The sequence below is a fragment of the Atractosteus spatula genome, chromosome 1, assembly GCF_055471065.1.
Source record: "Atractosteus spatula isolate fAtrSpa1 chromosome 1, fAtrSpa1.hap1, whole genome shotgun sequence".
NCBI lineage: Eukaryota > Metazoa > Chordata > Actinopteri > Semionotiformes > Lepisosteidae > Atractosteus > Atractosteus spatula.
Genome location: NC_142706.1, coordinates 34,852,911 through 34,871,297, shown reverse-complemented (window position 1 = coordinate 34,871,297; position 18,387 = coordinate 34,852,911). Strand labels below are relative to the sequence as shown.

The window sequence follows — 18,387 nt, the reverse complement described above, 5'->3', positions numbered from 1 at the left end:
CTGTAGGTTTAAAAAAAATGTAAAAGGTTTAGAATAATAATGTTCAGAAGAATAAAGCAATGGAATTGTTCAATTGTGTACCTGCAGTCTGAAGTTGTTGACATGAGTGTAGAGGTCTCTTTCAAAACCTCAGCCTTGATCAAAATGGATCTTAAATGGAGCTGCAAAACATGCATACAGTATATACAGTATTAACTCATACATGGTGACAAAAGTAGTATTGGCCCAGTCATCTGCATGGACTTCCATTTACCAGTATCTGGAGTGGGTATACAGTATGTCATCCAACGTCAGTTTGTTCATCTGGCAGTAATCTAATGATCATCTGAGCTCTTTATTTTTCTGAAAAAAAAACAAAGCACAAGAAATTCAAGTAAGTAGCTGCATCAGCATGTGTAGGCTGCAAAGGAACAGGTAAAAGTTTCATTCACGCTGAAAGGAAGAGAAAAGAGACAACATTTCGGCTGCGGAGCCTTCTTCAGGTGTGTTGACACACAAGACATGCCCACTTGATGTCTCCGGCTTGTGAAAGTAGTTTCTGTGCTTTCAAAGCATGGTGCACCTTCTTTGGTGTGGCATGAATTGAGTATCTACAGTGTCAATAATGTTTCCAGTGCTCCAGACAGCTGTGATCTTGGCTTTTATTAACTGAAATGTGCTCAAACCATAGAGTTTTGGGTGTTTTTCTTTGTTTTTCATATACAGTATATACAGTACAGTAAAACAAATTGGCCTTTTGTGCTAGCATTTTGAGCCAGACAATGTCTACTTTCTAGTTGATTCTGTAAATTATTTTAACAGTAAACAGGGGTGACGGTTAGCTCGGGGTGTTAGCCAGCAATAAACAAGAAAGCAAGAAAAGTTAAAGATTACAAATAAGTTTTATAGTATTCCATATATGGGATTTTCTTCTCTGTTTCAGATCTATTTAAATATGCCTCTATAAGAGCATTCTGAAATAAAAAGAGTACGCTAAATATTTTTCTTTTGATTGCCTTTCACCTTGAACTATTGTCTGGTTATTTCTGCTCGTCAAAAGAGATATTTTCCTTTTCTCAAGCCTTCACTAGCTTACTAGTTTAGTATGGGCCTGCGTTTGGAGCTGTGTACTAACCATGGGATCATCACTAGTTTCACTGTTTTCGTCACTCATCACTGTTTTCGTTCATCCATCCATTTTTGATAAGATCACTTTATTGGCCATATACAATTCCTTGTATTTTGGAATTTGTCATTTTCTACCTGCCTCTTCCAATTCATGATCGTGGGGAACAGGAACCCATCCTGGCAAGCAATAGACGCAAGGTAGGGTACACCCTGGGTGGGACACCAGTCCATCGCAGGGCACACACAGACACAGACTACAACACACTCACTGAATGTATATGCTTGACTGGGGAGCCAGTGGTGCAAAGTTACCATCTGTGGGACTACAGTATGACTGTCAGAGTCAGAATCCCCCCTAAAAGGAATTTTCCCAGAAGTCAATTAATTTACCAGTATGCCGCTAGACTGTGTGAGGAAACCGAAGCAACCAGATAAAACCCACATAAAAACAGGAAGAACATACAAACTCCACACAGACAGTAATCCAGGGCCCCAGCACTGCAAAGAACCCATGCTAACCACTGCCCCATCATGCCCCCCTGTGCTGCTTTCAGTTTAATGCAATTCACCCCACTATTTTAGAGGAAAACAAATCAAAAGTGTAAGTTGGAAATAGTGTATTGTATATGTATAATATACATAGAAATAAAATTTAACACAAACGATAAAATATCAACATAACACAACCACTAGAAACTCTAGATAAATAGAGTTTTAATTGTTTTAACCACCTGCCTGACTTTATTCTCAATGTTACTTCTAATTTGAACTAATTTAAAAATGTTTTTGTGTAGCATAACATTCAGCTTTTTTTACATGTATTTTTGCTTTAGTATCTCGCATTGTAGAGGGTTCTGATTAATTAATAAATAATAAAATAACTAATACAAAAATAAGAACGTATTGTACGAAGAATGAGAGGTAATGTAAAATTTAATGTTGAATTTAAGTTCCTTCTAACAAGATGAGAATTAAAGCATATTCAAAACCACTCAGGCAGTTTCAAGTATTTCTGTAATGCCGAAAACATGTTCTGAATTACGAAAGTTTTTTTGTCATTTTGCAATCATGGCAATGAACTACGAAAAGCTGTACTAATTTGATGGTAAATTCCAGTGTGTAAAATATTCCAGTAAGTAACCCCATGCACTGTAAAGACTGTCAGCAGATTGTGGCGCTACTTTCCCAATCATCTTTGACTTTAAACTTTTTTATAGGCGTATCATGTTCCGCTTGTTTTAAACGCTAGATAAGCCAGATTTTACTTTGCTTACTTCATTGCCCATAGAGGTCTGTGGCAGCAACACTGTGAATGGGAACAGCTGAAAGGGGTATAGCGATGGAACGACAGGGTTGCTGTGCTACCCTAAACACAAAACGCGTTACAGTAATAATCTGTGTATTAATTCTTTTAACACTGGCCATTGCTGGTTTCGCCGTGTTAATTAGGACTACAGAAACTGGAGGAAGTCTTAAATATGTCTTTATTACAAGATGTAAAGAATATTTGGAAACACATGACGAAATTAGAGTGTAAGTAGTTTCACTTTCTGAAAAATATATTTATATATACAGTATACAGTATATTCTGTGTTGTATCCAAAGTTCATAAGAATGCTTAACATTTCGAAGCGCGTTGAATTTAAATATATGACTTATAGGTCATTTTTTAAAATTAGTTCCAGCTTCATTCTGATTCTAATGTCTTATTAGGGTTGTTCTTAATATTGGTGTTTGTGGCGTCTTGGTTTAGTTAGGGGACATACTGTATTTATTTGACTCTTTTACTGCCCTGTTTACGATACTCCACACGTGCGTTGTTCTGTCTAGCCATTATCCATATAAAACAACTGGGCTCGAAACATTTGTCGGAAATTCCTCTTCGTTTCCAAGACAGTTTTGTACTGTATTACTTAAGTACTGGATAAACACTCCAAATATAAAATGTGTTGTAGTTGTACCTACAGATGTTTTTCATTGTCTCAAAATCTCTTCGTTGTATGGCTTGTGTATAAAAATTAAAAATGGAACGTAGTGGGTGCGAACTCTTATTTAGGGCGTATTGTATATATAAATTCAAATTATACTTTGCTGAACAGATGCAGTCTAGCTCTTTAAGATTTTGGAAACGGCTTAAACTTCAATAGTGATCCTACAAAATTTTATTATTAGTTTAATTTCATGCTTCTTCTGTGGAATGTCTTATGACGAATCAGTATAAAAAATCATGAAAACAAACACATCCCTATTTTACGATATGATGGTGAAAAAAACGTAACAATGTATTTAACTAGATTTACAAATACCTATGTGGTATTTGTACAATACAAATATGTGTGGTAATGAATTAAGAGTATTATTTATGTTTTAAAACTCATTTTATGAAAAATAAATGTATTGTTTGAGTACTATGGTTCATTAATTTCAACCACAACAATACGTTTAACACATTACAGTGCTTGTAGTAAGTAAAAAAAAAGTACTAATATACAGTGTGTATAAATGTGTTCTCTAAAACCTATATTACAGTACATGTGTTTTTTGTAAAGAAAATCATTTTTAACGTATTTTATTGAAACACTTATGTTGCATATCTCCTATTCTCTTTAAGTGGTATTGACTGCAATGAAGTTTGGGATGCATTCCAGAGTTCATTTGTAGGCAAAGACCCATGTAAGATCTCAGTAGAGGCTTATGATGGTCTCATGAACACAGTAAAACAAAAGGTACCCTGCAATGAGGTAAGAATGCATTTAGTTGATTTTGTTAAAAAATGTCATCATTTAATACGCTTCTCAGTATTTGAAAAAAGAAACCTCTTTAGTCTTAACAAGTACGGTAGAAACTTTTTCAGCAGTTCACTTAATGTAGAACTAATGGTTTCTAAGGTACAGTATTTACCTTTCAGTCTTCTGTTGTCAAGTATTTAGGTGCTCAATTAACATACAGTTATTACATACATACAATTAACATGATATGGCCAGCAGCCATATCACCCTGCAACTCACAACTGGCAACCCACTGAAGCAAAGCAGGAGTGAGCCTGGTCAGTACCTGAATGGGAGACCTCCTGGGAAAAACTAATGTTGCTGCTGGAAGTGGTGTTAGTGGGGCCAGCAGGGGGCGCTCACCCTGCGGTCCATGTGGGTTCTAATGCCCCAGTATAGTGACAGGGACACTATACTGTAAACAGGCGCTGTCCTTCGGATGAGATGTTAAAACCGAGGTCCTGACTCTCTGTGGTCATTAAAAATCCCAGGGTGTTTCTCAAAAAGAGTAGGGGTGTAACCCTGGTGTCCTGGCCAAATTTCCCATTGGCCCTTACCAATCATGGCCTCCTAATAATCCCCATCTATGAATTGGCTTCATTACTCTGCTCTCCTCCCCACTGATAGCTGATGTGTGGTGAGCGTTCTGGTGCACTATGGCTGCCGTCGCATCATCCAGGTGGATGCTGCACATTGGTGGTGGGAGGAGAGTCCCCATTACCTGTAAAGTGCTTTGAGTGGAGTGTCCAGAAAAGCGCTATCTAAGTGTAAGCAATTATTATTAATTATTATACACACCTAATCATTCACTCATGAATCACAGTTGTGGAACTTGAGTTTTTGTGGTCACTCTCCCCCACCTTCCCTGACATAACAACTTAGCAACACCATAATAAAATAAAGTAGCTTTCTCATTCATTTGAAATTCCCCCTCTAAGACAAAGTTGTTTTACACTCCGGATAGTCCTGGAGTCCTGTGATGTGGTATTCCTCTTTACCTTTCCAATTGTTAACCTTTCAGTAAGATGTCTTCTGTTGGTCAGATACTATAAATGTCACCTGACTCCAGGTCAGTACCAGAGATCACTGGTGTGGTGAATTGCTCATCATTTCATCATTTCTTTCCCAATCTCCACGTGAGAATTGTGCAAATGTTGGTAGCAAACATTGAGCTCGAGTTTACATTGGCTTTGTGAATGTCCTCTTGACCCTGAAAAAGATCTCTATTTTAGTCATTCTGGTTGTCATCTCAGATGTATCTCTCTTTCATACTTCTTTGGCACAGTTAATGTAGTATGACTTTAGGTGTTGTGGTGATGACCTGGGCTCGTTCTTAAAATTATCACTCACTTTGTTTTTGTTCTTCCTGTATTTTTCCCATAAAATTTTGTTTTCTACTTAGCATATTTAAATACCACAATCAATACATTTTCCTACATTTGCAACATTTTGCATGGTTGCACAATGTTAGTCTTGTCAGTTAAATAAGTTTGATAAGGAAGTTTTAAATACATTTTTACATTTACACAACAATCCCAGATATAAGCCTGACCTTAGCCAGATTGTATTAAAGAAAAACAATGCTTCAAGCAAATGACAAGACCATGATTAGAAGGTGCCAGTTAGGGAAGGAGACATTCAGTGTTAGTGGTATAAATACAAGTGGGTTATATTCAGAGCACTAGGATGAGGGTGGTGCAGTGGTTAGCAGTGATGACTTGTAGTGCTGGGGCCCTGGGTTCAATTCCAGACCTAGGGTTCTGTCTGTTTGGAGCTTGTATGTTCTCCCCATGTTCATGTGTGTTTCCTTCAGGTACTCTGGTTTCTTATTACGGTTCAAAAACATGCTGCTAGGTTAGTTGACTTCTGGGAAGATTTGCCCTGTTGTGAATGAGTGCATGTTTCTATCTGTCCTGCGATGGACTGTCATCCTATACAGAGTGTAACCTGCCTTGCACCTGTTGCTCGCCTAAATGGAATGAATTCTAGCTGCACTGCATCCCTGAATTGGATGAAGGTTACAAATTAGGTGGATGGATGAAGTGATAATAGAATAATTCTTCTAAAACTTACAGTCACAGTATAGTTAAAAGTGGGCCCATGTTTAGATGAGGGGTGGCACACTTGTGGGCCTTGGTGCAGTTACCCAGTCCATACCACCTAAAGCTGTGCTAATGCATTCAAGTTTAGTGAGACTGGGAAGTAGCCACAGCTTAGCAGTTGCTTTTTTGGCCATAAGTAGAAACACAATTTTTTTTATCAATTGCAAAAGATCCTTTAATTTCTCAGATGGGTTATTAAACTTGGTTACAAAATAATTGGTGATATTGCAAAACTCTACAAATTCTGAATTAAATACAAACCTGCAATGTATGAGCAAATAAGTACTGGTTGTACAGCAGACATTTAATCACAGAAATGTTCCAATGTGATCTGCATGCAGAGTTAACAGGTTTGTTGGCAAAACTGTCAAAGTCAAAGTCGAGAACAATATTTCTGTTGGATTAAATGTGATGTATTCATTCATAAGCCAGCTCACTCTGCAACTCACAACTGGTAACCCACTGAAACTAAGCAGGTGTGAGCCTGGTCAGTACCTGCATGGGAGACCTCCTGGGAAAAACTAAGGTTGCTGCTGGAAGAGGTGTTAGTGGAACCACCGGGGGGTGCTCACCCTGCAGTCCATGTGGGTCCTAATGCCCCAGAATAGAAACGGGGACACTATACTATAAACAGGCGCCATCCTTTGGATGAGACGTAAAACCGAGGTCCTGACTCTCTGTGGTCATTACAAATCGCAGGGCGTTTCTTGAAAAGAGTAGGGGTGTAACCCCGGTATCCTGGCCAAAATTTCCATTGGCCCTTACCAATCATGGCTTCCTAATATTCCCCATCTGTGAATTGGCTTCATTACTCTGCTCTCCTCCCCACTGATAGCTGATGTGTGGTGAGTGTTCTGGCGCACTATGGCTGCCGTCGCATCATCCAGGTGGATGCTGCACATTGGTGGTGGAGGGGAGTCCCCATTACCTGTAAAGTGCTTTGAGTGAAGTGTCTAGAAAAGCGTTATATAAGTTTAAGCAATTATAATTATTATTATTATTATTATTATAAGCCTGCTTCTTTACAGTGTAATAGGGCCAATTCACATCCCTAGAAGTTTTGTTGCCTCATTCTGAATCACAGAATACAGAACTACACATACCTAGAAGATTAATCTATTTTGTGATGCAAATTGGATGATTTACAAGTTACATTTTACTTTCATTGTGGCTTAAAATGCACTATTCAATGCTGATTCTTGCTGACCCCAAAATATAAAAATAGGATCGCAGTTCCCCCTTAAACATTCACGTGAACCAAATTGATCTTTAATATTTTGTTTCATGAATTTATTGAAGCATCCTTGAACTTTACTGCCTGCACTTGATGTCAATGAACTGACAGTAATACTGATAGGAATTAGGAACAAATTAATATGCTCTGTTATTTTCAAGAAATGTATGATTGTCTTAAGGAGAAAGAGGCCAGCTTTCATCATATTCTGTGACCACAAGAGATCCCAGACCTTATTTCTGCTGTGAATTGGTCGAATGTGCAGATCACTCCTGCTATTCCACTACCTTCACAACCTCAGTGGGTGTTGATCTTGAAAGACTGGAAGTGTACAGTGCTGCACATTTTTCAGGTTGTTCCATCTGTTCTTCTTGCTCTCTGAGGACCATGCTTTTTGGTGTGAATTCTTGTTACTTTGAGTGGATGTTTTATTTCTGTACCTACCATATCTTATTTTGGATAATAACCCCAAAGCTGTATAGTTGATCTTAAACTAACATTAATATTTTATAAGAGTACAGTGGTGCTGGAAAGTTTGTAAGCCCTTTAGAATTTTCTGAATGTCTGCACAATTTTGACCTAAAATGTGATCAGATCTTCATCTAAGTCATAAAAATAGATAAAGAGAACCCAATAAAAGAAATAACACACAAAAGGATATACTTTTTCATTCATTTATTGACCAAAATGAACAAACATTAAATGTCTTTGTTGGAAAAAGTTTGTGAACCTATGCTTTCAGTAACTGGTTGAGCAGCAATGACTTCAACCAAACGTTTACGGTAACTGTTGATCAGTCCCGCACATTGGCTTGGAGGAATTTTGGCCTTACAGAACTGTCCCGGATGTCGGAAGGGACAAACCGTGGAGAGGCAGGAGAGCAGAAAAAGACCCATATGCGTAGCAGCGGAATGGGGGGTTAGCCCGGTGTAGTGGTTTGATGGGTTTACTGAGACAATTATTAATTGTAGCAGTAATCACAAGGTTGTTCGTTGGGGCTTTTAGAAAATCAATCGTCAGAACAACTAACAACGCACACACACGGGTTCAATACACGAGATACATTTATTAATATAAACTGTGCACCAAACATATACTAGTCTGCCTGGATACGAGAGGCAGACCTTACTGTGAGGGTTATCAAGATACAAGGTATATAATCTCGAAGAGATGCAAACACAAAGAGATACACAACAGAGAATATATGTCAACATATATCGTTCGGTTACCAAATCGCTAATCAGTGTTATTACCCACTGTTACTCTAAACTCGGAAGTAAATACATTACTCATGAATTAAATTGATAACAACTTGTGTTGAGTTACAATTAAATTCTCGAGACGCAATGTAGAACATGGGGTTTACTTATCCACTGTGTTTGGATTTGGAATTTCCCGGCACGAACACCAAACCAGCTGACAGGCTCTGTTGCAGCCTCTGTTGCAGCGGTTGTCCAATGGGCGTTGTGTCGGCGTCCTCTGGCTACCGGCCAACCAGTCGAGGTGCAGCTCGGAGTAGGACGGGCGGAGGAATCTGACTGCGGCGCGCAGGGCAGTCGTTGCTCCGAGGGGATCTACCAGCAGTCCGGCTGGCTAGTAGAAAGTCTCTATGCACAGAGTGTGACCGCGAGTCCTCACAAGTCACTCTTTTGCCTGGGAAGAAACTGGTTCGTTCCCGGTCCAGCGCTGCTTCTGAATAAGCTATTCAGGTTGTCGACGAGGGTCCAACTGTAGGCTGCCGTTGATCAAGCGGAGCATTCACGTTGGTAGAATTCTGAGTACGTACGGGATCCTCGGCCTTGCGCTTAGGACAAAGTCCAAGTCCTTTTGCAGACAACAGCAGTTGTCACGTGATTGTCTCTGAGGATGCGCGAAAATGGCCAAGGAGAGCCCAGAACTGAGCTTGCACTCCCTTTTTGATCAAGACCCAGATGTGTGCTGATTGGTTGAGAGTTTGGCGGGCATTGGAGACCCACGTGGTATTACCAGTCCCTGATTGGTTGGTCAAGGTGAGATATAAGTCACTTAGTCTTGACACTCAGCAATGCAGTCCAGATGTCCATTCAGCACTCCCTAGACAGATAGGCGCCAGTAGATGACCATTGATCATGATGGCCAGACTTAGCTACTTGCATCCCCGTCTGGGAGCTTGCTTCTTATCAAAAGGAAAACATCTTAAATCAGCTTGCCTGAATTCTTTCTCTGTGGCTGCACCACAGAGATGGAGGGTGAGATGGGGCCTCCTTTAGGAGCATACCAACGCTTAATTCTGTCTTATTAACAAGCATTGCCACTACATATCCCCCCTTTTTGAAGGTCACGAGGTCCTGAGGCGTTGTTGCCTTCAAAACAAAAACAGAGTTAAGTGATGTTTGTTGTACCACGGTGGATTCTACCACCCAATATTCACATTACCTCTCGAGAATTTGTACAGGAAATAGTGTTGGAAAGAACATTGCGTATACCTGCTCTCAGTTATAAGGTACCTAGGAATGAGGCATTGGGCATCATCATTAGCCCTAGACCTTAAACTTCCGGCAATTCACTATCAGTATCGGATAGCTCTGCAGCAGGCAGACGTTTGGGAGTGGTTACCTGATTTCGGTGATAAACCATTGCTCCCTTTGTCTCATTCAAACTACCCCGCAAGGCTTTGATACAAGAGAACAACATCCAACACATTACCCCAGCCATGATCCAGCTACCCAGCAGCAGTGTCAAGATGACCACGTTTATTGTTCCTAGCGCCCCAGAGGATCCACAACGACTGTGCTTGGGACCTACCAGTGTAGTTTTTAAGTTTGTGTCATTAAGAACAAATTCGACTACCTGTACACCCTCAAGACTTACTGTCTCTTGGATTCTCTCATCCAAGTCAACGCCGTGTCCTCTGAAAGCGTCCACAATCTCGAGTTCCGTTTCATACAGTTCTGACTCCAGGTGATACAGTGCTAAATCGTTGAGATGCACTATCGCTCCTTCAGGAACTTGTAGAAAAACTGTTTGGTTGGGTAGCTGCACTTCGGTAGCTGTATCATGCCTGTCATAGGTTATTGTAACAGTTAACTGTGGTGTGCTGACCAGCCATTTCTTTCCCACCTGCTCAACCTGGGGTTCGTTAACCTCACTTCTGCTCGTCACTGTGGCTTTACACTTTTCAGTGGCAGCCCCCTTTCTGATACCACACAACCTCTGAGTTGTGTCCCTAAGGAATGGCTTACTTGGGCATACCCAGTGGATATCCTTGGTTGATATACACAGTTCCAGGTTTGGAGCAAGATACAAATTTGGATCATCCTCTTGGTAAGCTACGAGCGGTGGGGTGGTCAACTTCACATGCATGTCCCCCCTCCAGAAGCCAACGTTCGATATAGACTTGAGTCTATAGATATCCTTGCCACTCACGATGGGAAGGTTCAACAGGAAACCTATTTCCTTGGCTTCGGGGTTTACATGTATAGGAATGGCACTGCCTAGACTGTATGCAAGATGTACCTGCAATGGCTGCACCATCTCAGAAGTGGTTGTCCTAAGTACTTCTTCTACTAAGGACAGTGGAACCAAGTAAGTTGGAATCTGTCCCATGGCTAGGCTAGTTATCGTGGCACTAAGCTCCCTAAGCAAATCCTGCATCAGCATCCTGACCTGTTGCACGTAAGCATAATCCCACTGTAACACGTCGACAATCCTGCCCACGGTGTGGAGGGTGTTATTTAACACTGCTGCATGAAGGTTTACTGCTAATATTGTGCCCTGTAAGGTTTTCCCTAGGCTTTCCAGCCGCTGCTGCTGTTGATACAGCCTGTCCTGAATTTCTGGCATTTCCTTAAGTAACCCAGACACCTGCCTTCTCAGGGTGGTCAGGGTGACAGTGTTAGCAGCAAACAGACCAGCTGAAAATAGCGAGCCCACGGCGGAGGCCGCAGCAATCAGACCCCCCAAGAACCTTTTGGGGCGGCTGAGGCCTGTCATCTCCTCCTGGCTGACTGTTGCCTTTCTCAGCTGGCGGAGCATGTGTATAGTGTCTAGCTGGGCATGCCATACAGCATCCTTAGCCCACTGCCTGCCATGATGGGACACCCTACTGTTCATGTTGATGTGCTTCCGAAACACATCACCTGGGTCCAGCCGCACATACACTCGCTGAGTATATGTTCTGCAATTTGTTAACAACAATCCGGGAGCGTCCTGCAGGACTATGCCGGTAGGAGGACCGGGTTCCACAACTTCAAGGGGCTGTGTCGAGGCGATCCACAGCACTGTCAGGACCAGCCGTGGCAGTTTTAGGATTCCCATTCTGGAACATAGATGAGGCACATGGTACAGTTCCACTATAATTTTGAATATATTTTCCTAGGAGGACCTACACTACAATACCTAACTACCTGCAGCTACAAAGGGGCACCCCCCTCTTGATCGGGTTTAGATTTTTAACCCTATTCTGTGTCCTCCGGCGCCATTTGAGGTGGGCGATACAACCGGAGGTGGTTGCGATGCACCCACTTGTAGACCAGAGATTGCCTTCCTTTTTCAATCCGAATTCGATAAGCTACCGGTGATACCTTATCGACAATCTCGTGGGGTCCTGTCCAACTGGGTAAGAACTTCCGGGCCACCCCTGTGGGTTTGGCAAATTGGAAGTACAGGACCTTGTCTCCTACTTGGAGTTCCTGGTTAACTGCCTTTCGGTCATAGTATGCTTTCCTACCCTCTGCACTCCTTCCCAGATTGTTCTGGGCAAAAGCAAAGGTTGCCTGCAGATGTGCTCGCAGGTCTGACACATACTGATGGGCCGTAGCAGCCCCCGTCGTGCTCAGGTCCTCCACCCCATAAAGACAGTGTAGGGGAAGAGTCATCTTCCGACCTGTCATCATCTCAAAAGGTGGGACCCCCGTAGAGCAATGGGGCGTGGCTCGGATGGCCATCAGAACCAGGGGCAGCTTAATGTCCCAGTCCCTACTGCTGGTGGAGACAAACTTTTTGAGCATACTAACCACCGTTCGGTTTGCCCTTTCTGCCTGGCCCGAGGATTGAGGGTGGTAGGAGATATGCAACTGGGCCTTGACCCCAAGCATATTCCACAGGGTTGCCATTACTGTAGCTGTGAAATGGGTTCCCCGATCCGAGTCCACGGTAAGGGGGAGTCCCCATCGACTGAACACATGGTTCACCAACAGCACTGCAGTTGTCTCTGCCGTGTCGTTGGGTGCTGGGAGGCACTCAATCCATTTTGTGAATGCACACGTAACAGTGAGGAAATATTTGTTCCCTCTGGATGACCTCACCAGCGGCCCCACCCAATCCATTTGTAGATTGGACCAGGGGAATGTCATGCCCTTTTTCTGGAGTGGTGCACGGTGCAAGGGCCGTGATGGTTGGAACTGGCTACACGTCAGACACCCCTTTACATACGCGGCGATGTCTTGGCCCATGTGAGGCCAGAACGCCACCTGCTGGATAGTGTCGTACGTGGCCTTGATTCCCCGGTGGCCCCCACAGGGCTCGTCATGAGCGTGTTGGATCATGACCCCCCGATGGCAGCGGGGAACTACCCACTTTGGGACACCTTGTGCAACTGGTACACAAACCAACAACCCCTTTATAATTTTTAGGTTGTCTTTCACCTCTGCCAGCTCCTTCAGCTCCGGAGACTGGCTCAGCACCTGCTCCGAAAGAGGTTGACGCACTGGGTCAGCGATATGCTGATACATTTGCCCAATTGCTGGGTCCTGTTTCTGCATTTCCGCAAGATCGGTGTTAAAACCCTGTGACCCAAGCACTACAGATTGAGGGTCAGTTCCGACATCCTGTCCAGCCCTGCTTCGGGTGACCGCCTTGACCTCAGCCACGGTTTCTGGGGGTAGCCATTCCTGCTGGAACTGCCAGGGTTCACCCTCTAAGGCGCCAGATTTGGCCAGCCGGTCGGCCTCATCATTCCCGTCTTTGTCGGGTCCCTTCACCTGGGAGTGTCCCTTCACCTTCCTCCAGTAAACCATCATTCCAGCCTCGGTCGTGAGCTTGTCACTGGCCAGGAACAACTCTTTGTTCTTTACTTCCTTGCCCCGGGCATTTTTCATGCCGTTACCCTTCCAATACGGAAGATGGGACACGAAGCTATGTCGGGCGTAGTTCGAGTCACTACAGATGACAAATTGTTTAAGGCCATTTGTCAGGGCCTGCTGGAGGGTGATCAGCACCCCAGCTACTTCCGCATACTGACTAGTCTTTGGTCCTAGCTTATAGCGGGTCGGCCCACAGGGAGTATTGTCTTGCCAGACTACACCTACCCCTGCTAGCACCTGCTGCTCGTGGCGAAAAGAGCAACCGTCAACATAGGCCATGGGTAAGCCCTGGCCCACGTTTTCATCGTAGTACCGGTGATTGTTCGGTAGCTCAGCAGCGGGAATTGTTTCTGGAGCTTCCATGTCAGTGTCACAACCGTGACACACTTGGCCCAAAGCCAGGCCCTGTCCCAGGTACATTTTCTTGCTCTGTGCATAACGTACCTCTATCTCATAGCCTTGTAGGGCCATCATCCATACCACAATCCTGCTATTTGACACCCTGCCCGCTTTCAGTCTCTGGCTATGCAGGAATGTCACAGGTTGGTGGCAGGTTTCGATGATGATCTTTTGTCCCCCTACATAACTACGGAAGTGTTCTACCGACCAGACCGTAGACAACAGGGCCTTCTCGCAGTCCAAGAACTTTTGCTCCACTGGGCTCAGGGCTCGACTGGCATACGCCACCACCCTTCGCTCTTGGTCATATTCCTGACTCAGAGCAGCCCCAAGGCAGTGCTCTGAGAACCCTGCTTCAAGGTAGAAGACCTTATTTTTGTCAGGGTAGGCCAAGCACGGCGCACTACCGAGTCTGCGCTTCAGCTCCATTACAGCCTGTTCTGAGGAAGGTCCCCACTCAAAGGGCACGTCTTTCTGCAACAGCTTGTGGAGGGGCCTTGCTATTTCAGCGTAATCCTCAATGAACTGCCGGGAATAATTACATACTCCCAGAAAGCTGCGCAGTTCAGACAGGTTAGTGGGCGACTTCATATTCTGGATAGCTTGGACTCTGCTGGACTGTGGCTGTATGCCTTGGGCTCCAACCAATAGTCCCACGTACTCCACTTGGGTCCTACACCACTGTCCCTTAGCCAGAGACAGTTTGGCCCCTGCACGGGAGAGCTGGGTCAACACATGCCTGATCTCGGCCATGTGTTCTTCCCAGGTCTGACTCCGCATCAGAATATCGTCCACATAGACCAAGTTGCCCCTGGCGGCTGCATCACTCATGGCTTTGTGCAGAAATATGTTGAACTCCGCTGGGGAGTTGGAATACCCAAAGGGGCATCGATTCCAGGTGAACTGCCTGTTTCCAAAGGAAAAGGCCAGTTTGTACTGGTCTGTCGGTTCTACCTTAAGGGTCCAGAACCCATTGGCCACATCCACTGTGGTGAAATATTTCGCTGTTGTCACCTTGGCTAACTCCTGATCTAGGTAGATCATTGGCCATCGTGACAAAGGAACCTGTTTATTCAGCTGCCGGTAGTCAATGGTCAGACGCCACTTACCATTGGGTTTCAGCACCGGCCACAGTGGGGAGTTATAAGTGGAGTTACACTCCCTTATGATCTGACGCTCTAGTAGAGCATCCAACGTCTGCTTTATGGACTCGTATGCCGTGAGGGGAATGCGATACTGCCTGACATAGGTTGGGCGGGCGCCAGGGGCCGTAGGAATGCGCACTGTGTGCAAATCCGTCACCCCGCAGTCATAGGCGTCCCGTGCAAACACTTCCTGGAAATCCTGGAAGATCTGACGCAGCTGCTGACGCTGGCTTTCCGTTTCCAGGGCATCTGCCTTACCAACCTGTTCCTGTACCTGCTCTAGGAACCCCGCTTTTGACGGCATGGCGGTGTCCCGGGTCGCACTCTCGGCTGAGTGGTCCGTCGGAACCCCTGCGTGTACTGTATACACAACCATCTCATCCTTATCGCTAAGGTCCACTCTGCACACTTCCTGGTTGCAGAATCCCTCTATTGGCATAATTGCAATCATCCGCCGGGGGTAGGTGTAGTACACCTGCTCGGTTCCCCCCTCCCTGGCCAAGGGACCAGGGAGCTGCCCCAGTACTGGGATGGCCAGTTCGAAATCATAGAAACCATTGTCAATTACCAGTCCCATGTCAGTGCGAGCAGGGATTTTGACATCTTGTTTTGCTATGTTTTGCACCAACAGGCAGGTGGCTCGGCCATTCCTTTCCAGTCTGGGGGTACCACAGACTGCTAGGTTCAGTCTGATAAACTGAGCTGATGGTTGGAAGAAAACCATCTCAGCATCCATTCTCTGTCCCTTCTTTAGGACAAGGCGTACCGGAAACCCTGCTGTTGACGCAGGAACGATCAGGTCCGATTCGTTTACTACCTGGCAGGCCTGAGGAATCGTCTGACCTGACCGAATGTTCTTGGGGTCGCCGCTTAGAGAGTGGGCATCTGGGTTCACCCGTGTCCACAGCACACTGTTTACTGTGTCCAGTTGGGCGCCCAGTCGAACCAACAGGTCTGCACCAATACAGACCGAATGGGTCAGCTGAGGTGCTACCTGGAAGTAGTGAGCAAACTTCCTTTTTCCGATGGAGATGGAAGCTACACAGCTTCCTTTGCTCCAAATAGACCTATGAGGTGGGGGTGCCCACCACAGAACCTGTGATTGCGTCACCAGGGTCACCTGACGGCTTCGCGACAGGTCCTCGAACAGAACTTCACTGATTATGGACTTCTCAGAGCTGAGGCTGAGAATTACATCATCAACCTGCACTTCTGCCACCTGGACCCCTCCCACCACCATGGGGTGGTAGTCCTGGTCCCCCTGAGGTACCAGGGCGCACAGAAAGGACTCCCATTCATTACCGGACAGGGAGATCCACTCTTCTTCAGGGATGAAAAAGGGGTGTGCTTTACCTGGCGGGTCAAGCAGCTGCTCGGAGCACTGCTCCTGTAGTTGGGAGACCGTGGGAGTGCTGGCCTGGGCAGGACTTCCCTGTAGTTTTGGAAAGCAAGAAGAGACATTTATTTCTCGTCCAGAGGAACCAGGAGGATCCTCCAACTCAGCTATAGTGTTCAGTGGGCACTGTGTGATCACAGCATAACCACTGAACCCCCCTTTTTGCTGTACGACAGGCTTAGGGTTTTTGACCTGAGCCCACAATTTTCCACGCTGGCAGTCCACCAGAGGCTCCAGCCTGTCAAGCAGGTCTTGGCCAATGAGTAGTGGCTCTGTTTTAAACCTAGAGATGTAAACAGGATGCACCACGTTCATTGGCCCGAACCTAAGTGCCACCCACACTCGGTGTGTGATCCTGGCATGATCCTGGGTATAGCTGGAAATATCTATCTTACACGGTTCTACCTTAAGTCTGATGCCTTTTCCTTTCGCTACTCGTTTGAGCTCGCTGAGTAGATCGGCTGACATCAAACTAATTTCAGCCCCAGTGTCAATCAGTGCTTCTCTATCTAAGACGTTTTCAAGAGAAACCTTGATATAAATACGCCTTGCTTTGCCTTTCTGGCTGAGATTCCCTAAGAATTGTTGGAAGCCTGCCTTTTCTTTGACTTCAGGGGCGGGGTCAGCGCCCAACTCAGAGTCACAGCCTTCTTCCAGGCAGGAACCCTCCCACCCAATCAGATAGACTGAGGGAGGGGTTTGGGATGGATCCCCGCCTCCTCCAGTGAGAAGGGGCGTGGTCCCCCTAAGCTCATTCACGCTTCCGGCATTCGGTGCGGAAGGTTTACCCTGTCCTGATCTCTCAAGCAGGGCTTGTTCAAGCCTGGCCAGGCGGGTTGCAGTCGACTCCCTTCGTCCAGCCTTCTGATAGGCTCTGCCTGTGCCCTTGCCTTCCCCGTAGCGCTCACGGCGGCTCTGACGCTTAGTGCGGTCCTGCCTGCCTATTTTGCGCCGGGGCTTAGCGGGCTCAGGAACCTCAGCTCCCTCGAGCTGAGGCGAGTCGTCAACCCTGCTGGCTTTAGTGGCGAACACGGCCGTTTTAGCAGGTTTTCGCTCTGAGGAAGCAGAGACTTCAGCTCCCCAGGCTTTTTGAGCCAACCTTCTAATGTCAGCCATTTTCATCGCTTTTGCATCAGTGTGCATCACAATCATTTTCCTGATTGAGGGATGCAGATTAGCAATGAATAAACCTTTGAAATTCACGTTCTCTTCGCAACCCTCTTCATTCCGCCCTGCAAAATAAGTGCGCCTAAGCCTCTCATAATAGTCGCGAGGGGCTTCAGCTTTTTCGTGCTTAATATGGTGCGCAGCGGCCACGGCAGCTATGGGATCGATAAAAGCCGAAAATTCTCCGATCATTGCCTGACACAGCTCCTCAAAGCTATTACAGACCTCCGGTCCTTGTCTAGACATCCACTCGTGGACCGCTCGGCTAGTAGTTTTCCTTACTAACATAGCCTTTTCCTGTTCGGACGCTCCGGGCATAAACTGCAAAGTGTGTCTCAGCTCATCGATGTAGGTTTCCACATTATTCCCTGACACTGACGGGTCAAACCTTTCTACATCTTTGGCTAACTGCCTCAGGGAGTGGAGGTTAATTTTTACGGTTTCTCCGCGGGCAGGGGGACGGCCGTGATCAGGAGCAGGGGGTCTCTGCCTGAATTGCATCGCCCTTGCGTCTCGCGCAGGACTCGGCGATCTCCCCCATGCCGATCCGACCACAGACCCTGGCCGGGAGAAACCTCCCCCCGGCGCGCTGGGTGAGCGCTCCGGGCTGCTAGATGGGCTGGCATGCAAGTGGAATCTAGCCTGTTTTGCTTCCAGTACGGCAGCATCTAACTCCTTTTGCCTTTCCTGGCTGAGATCATTTAAACGCTCAATTTCTTTTTCTTTTTCTTTCAAGCTCGCTTCCAGGTCTCTCCTAGCTACCTCAGCCGCAGTTTCTCTAGCAGACAGGTCATCTAATTTACCTAAAACTTCCCTGAGTCTGTCTTCACTTTCCTCATTTTTCACTCTCTTTTCTCTGATTATATCCAACAACTCAACTCGCTCCGCCTTATATCTTTCTAGCTTTCCCTGAAGCTTTTGAAACTTTGTCAGCTCGGACAAAGACAGTTCCAGCTGTTTAGCTAGATTTAAGGCGAAACTCGATAGGACCTGAACTGCGTTCACGG

At 45.5% G+C, this 18,387-nt stretch overlaps 1 protein-coding gene across 1 annotated transcript in view; it reads left to right on the top strand.

Annotated features, from left to right (window-relative positions):
* The first annotated feature begins 2,384 nt into the window (after positions 1 to 2,384).
* The window catches only part of LOC148840813 (ADP-ribosyl cyclase/cyclic ADP-ribose hydrolase 1-like), a 29,035-nt gene continuing 13,032 nt past the window's right edge, over positions 2,385 to 18,387 (top strand). The window contains exons 1-2 of the mRNA XM_088923582.1: positions 2,385 to 2,640; positions 3,719 to 3,848. Of these exons, the coding sequence (XP_088779708.1) occupies positions 2,420 to 2,640; positions 3,719 to 3,848 (351 nt within the window). The 5' untranslated portion in view covers positions 2,385 to 2,419. The remainder of the gene's footprint in view (positions 2,641 to 3,718; positions 3,849 to 18,387) is intronic.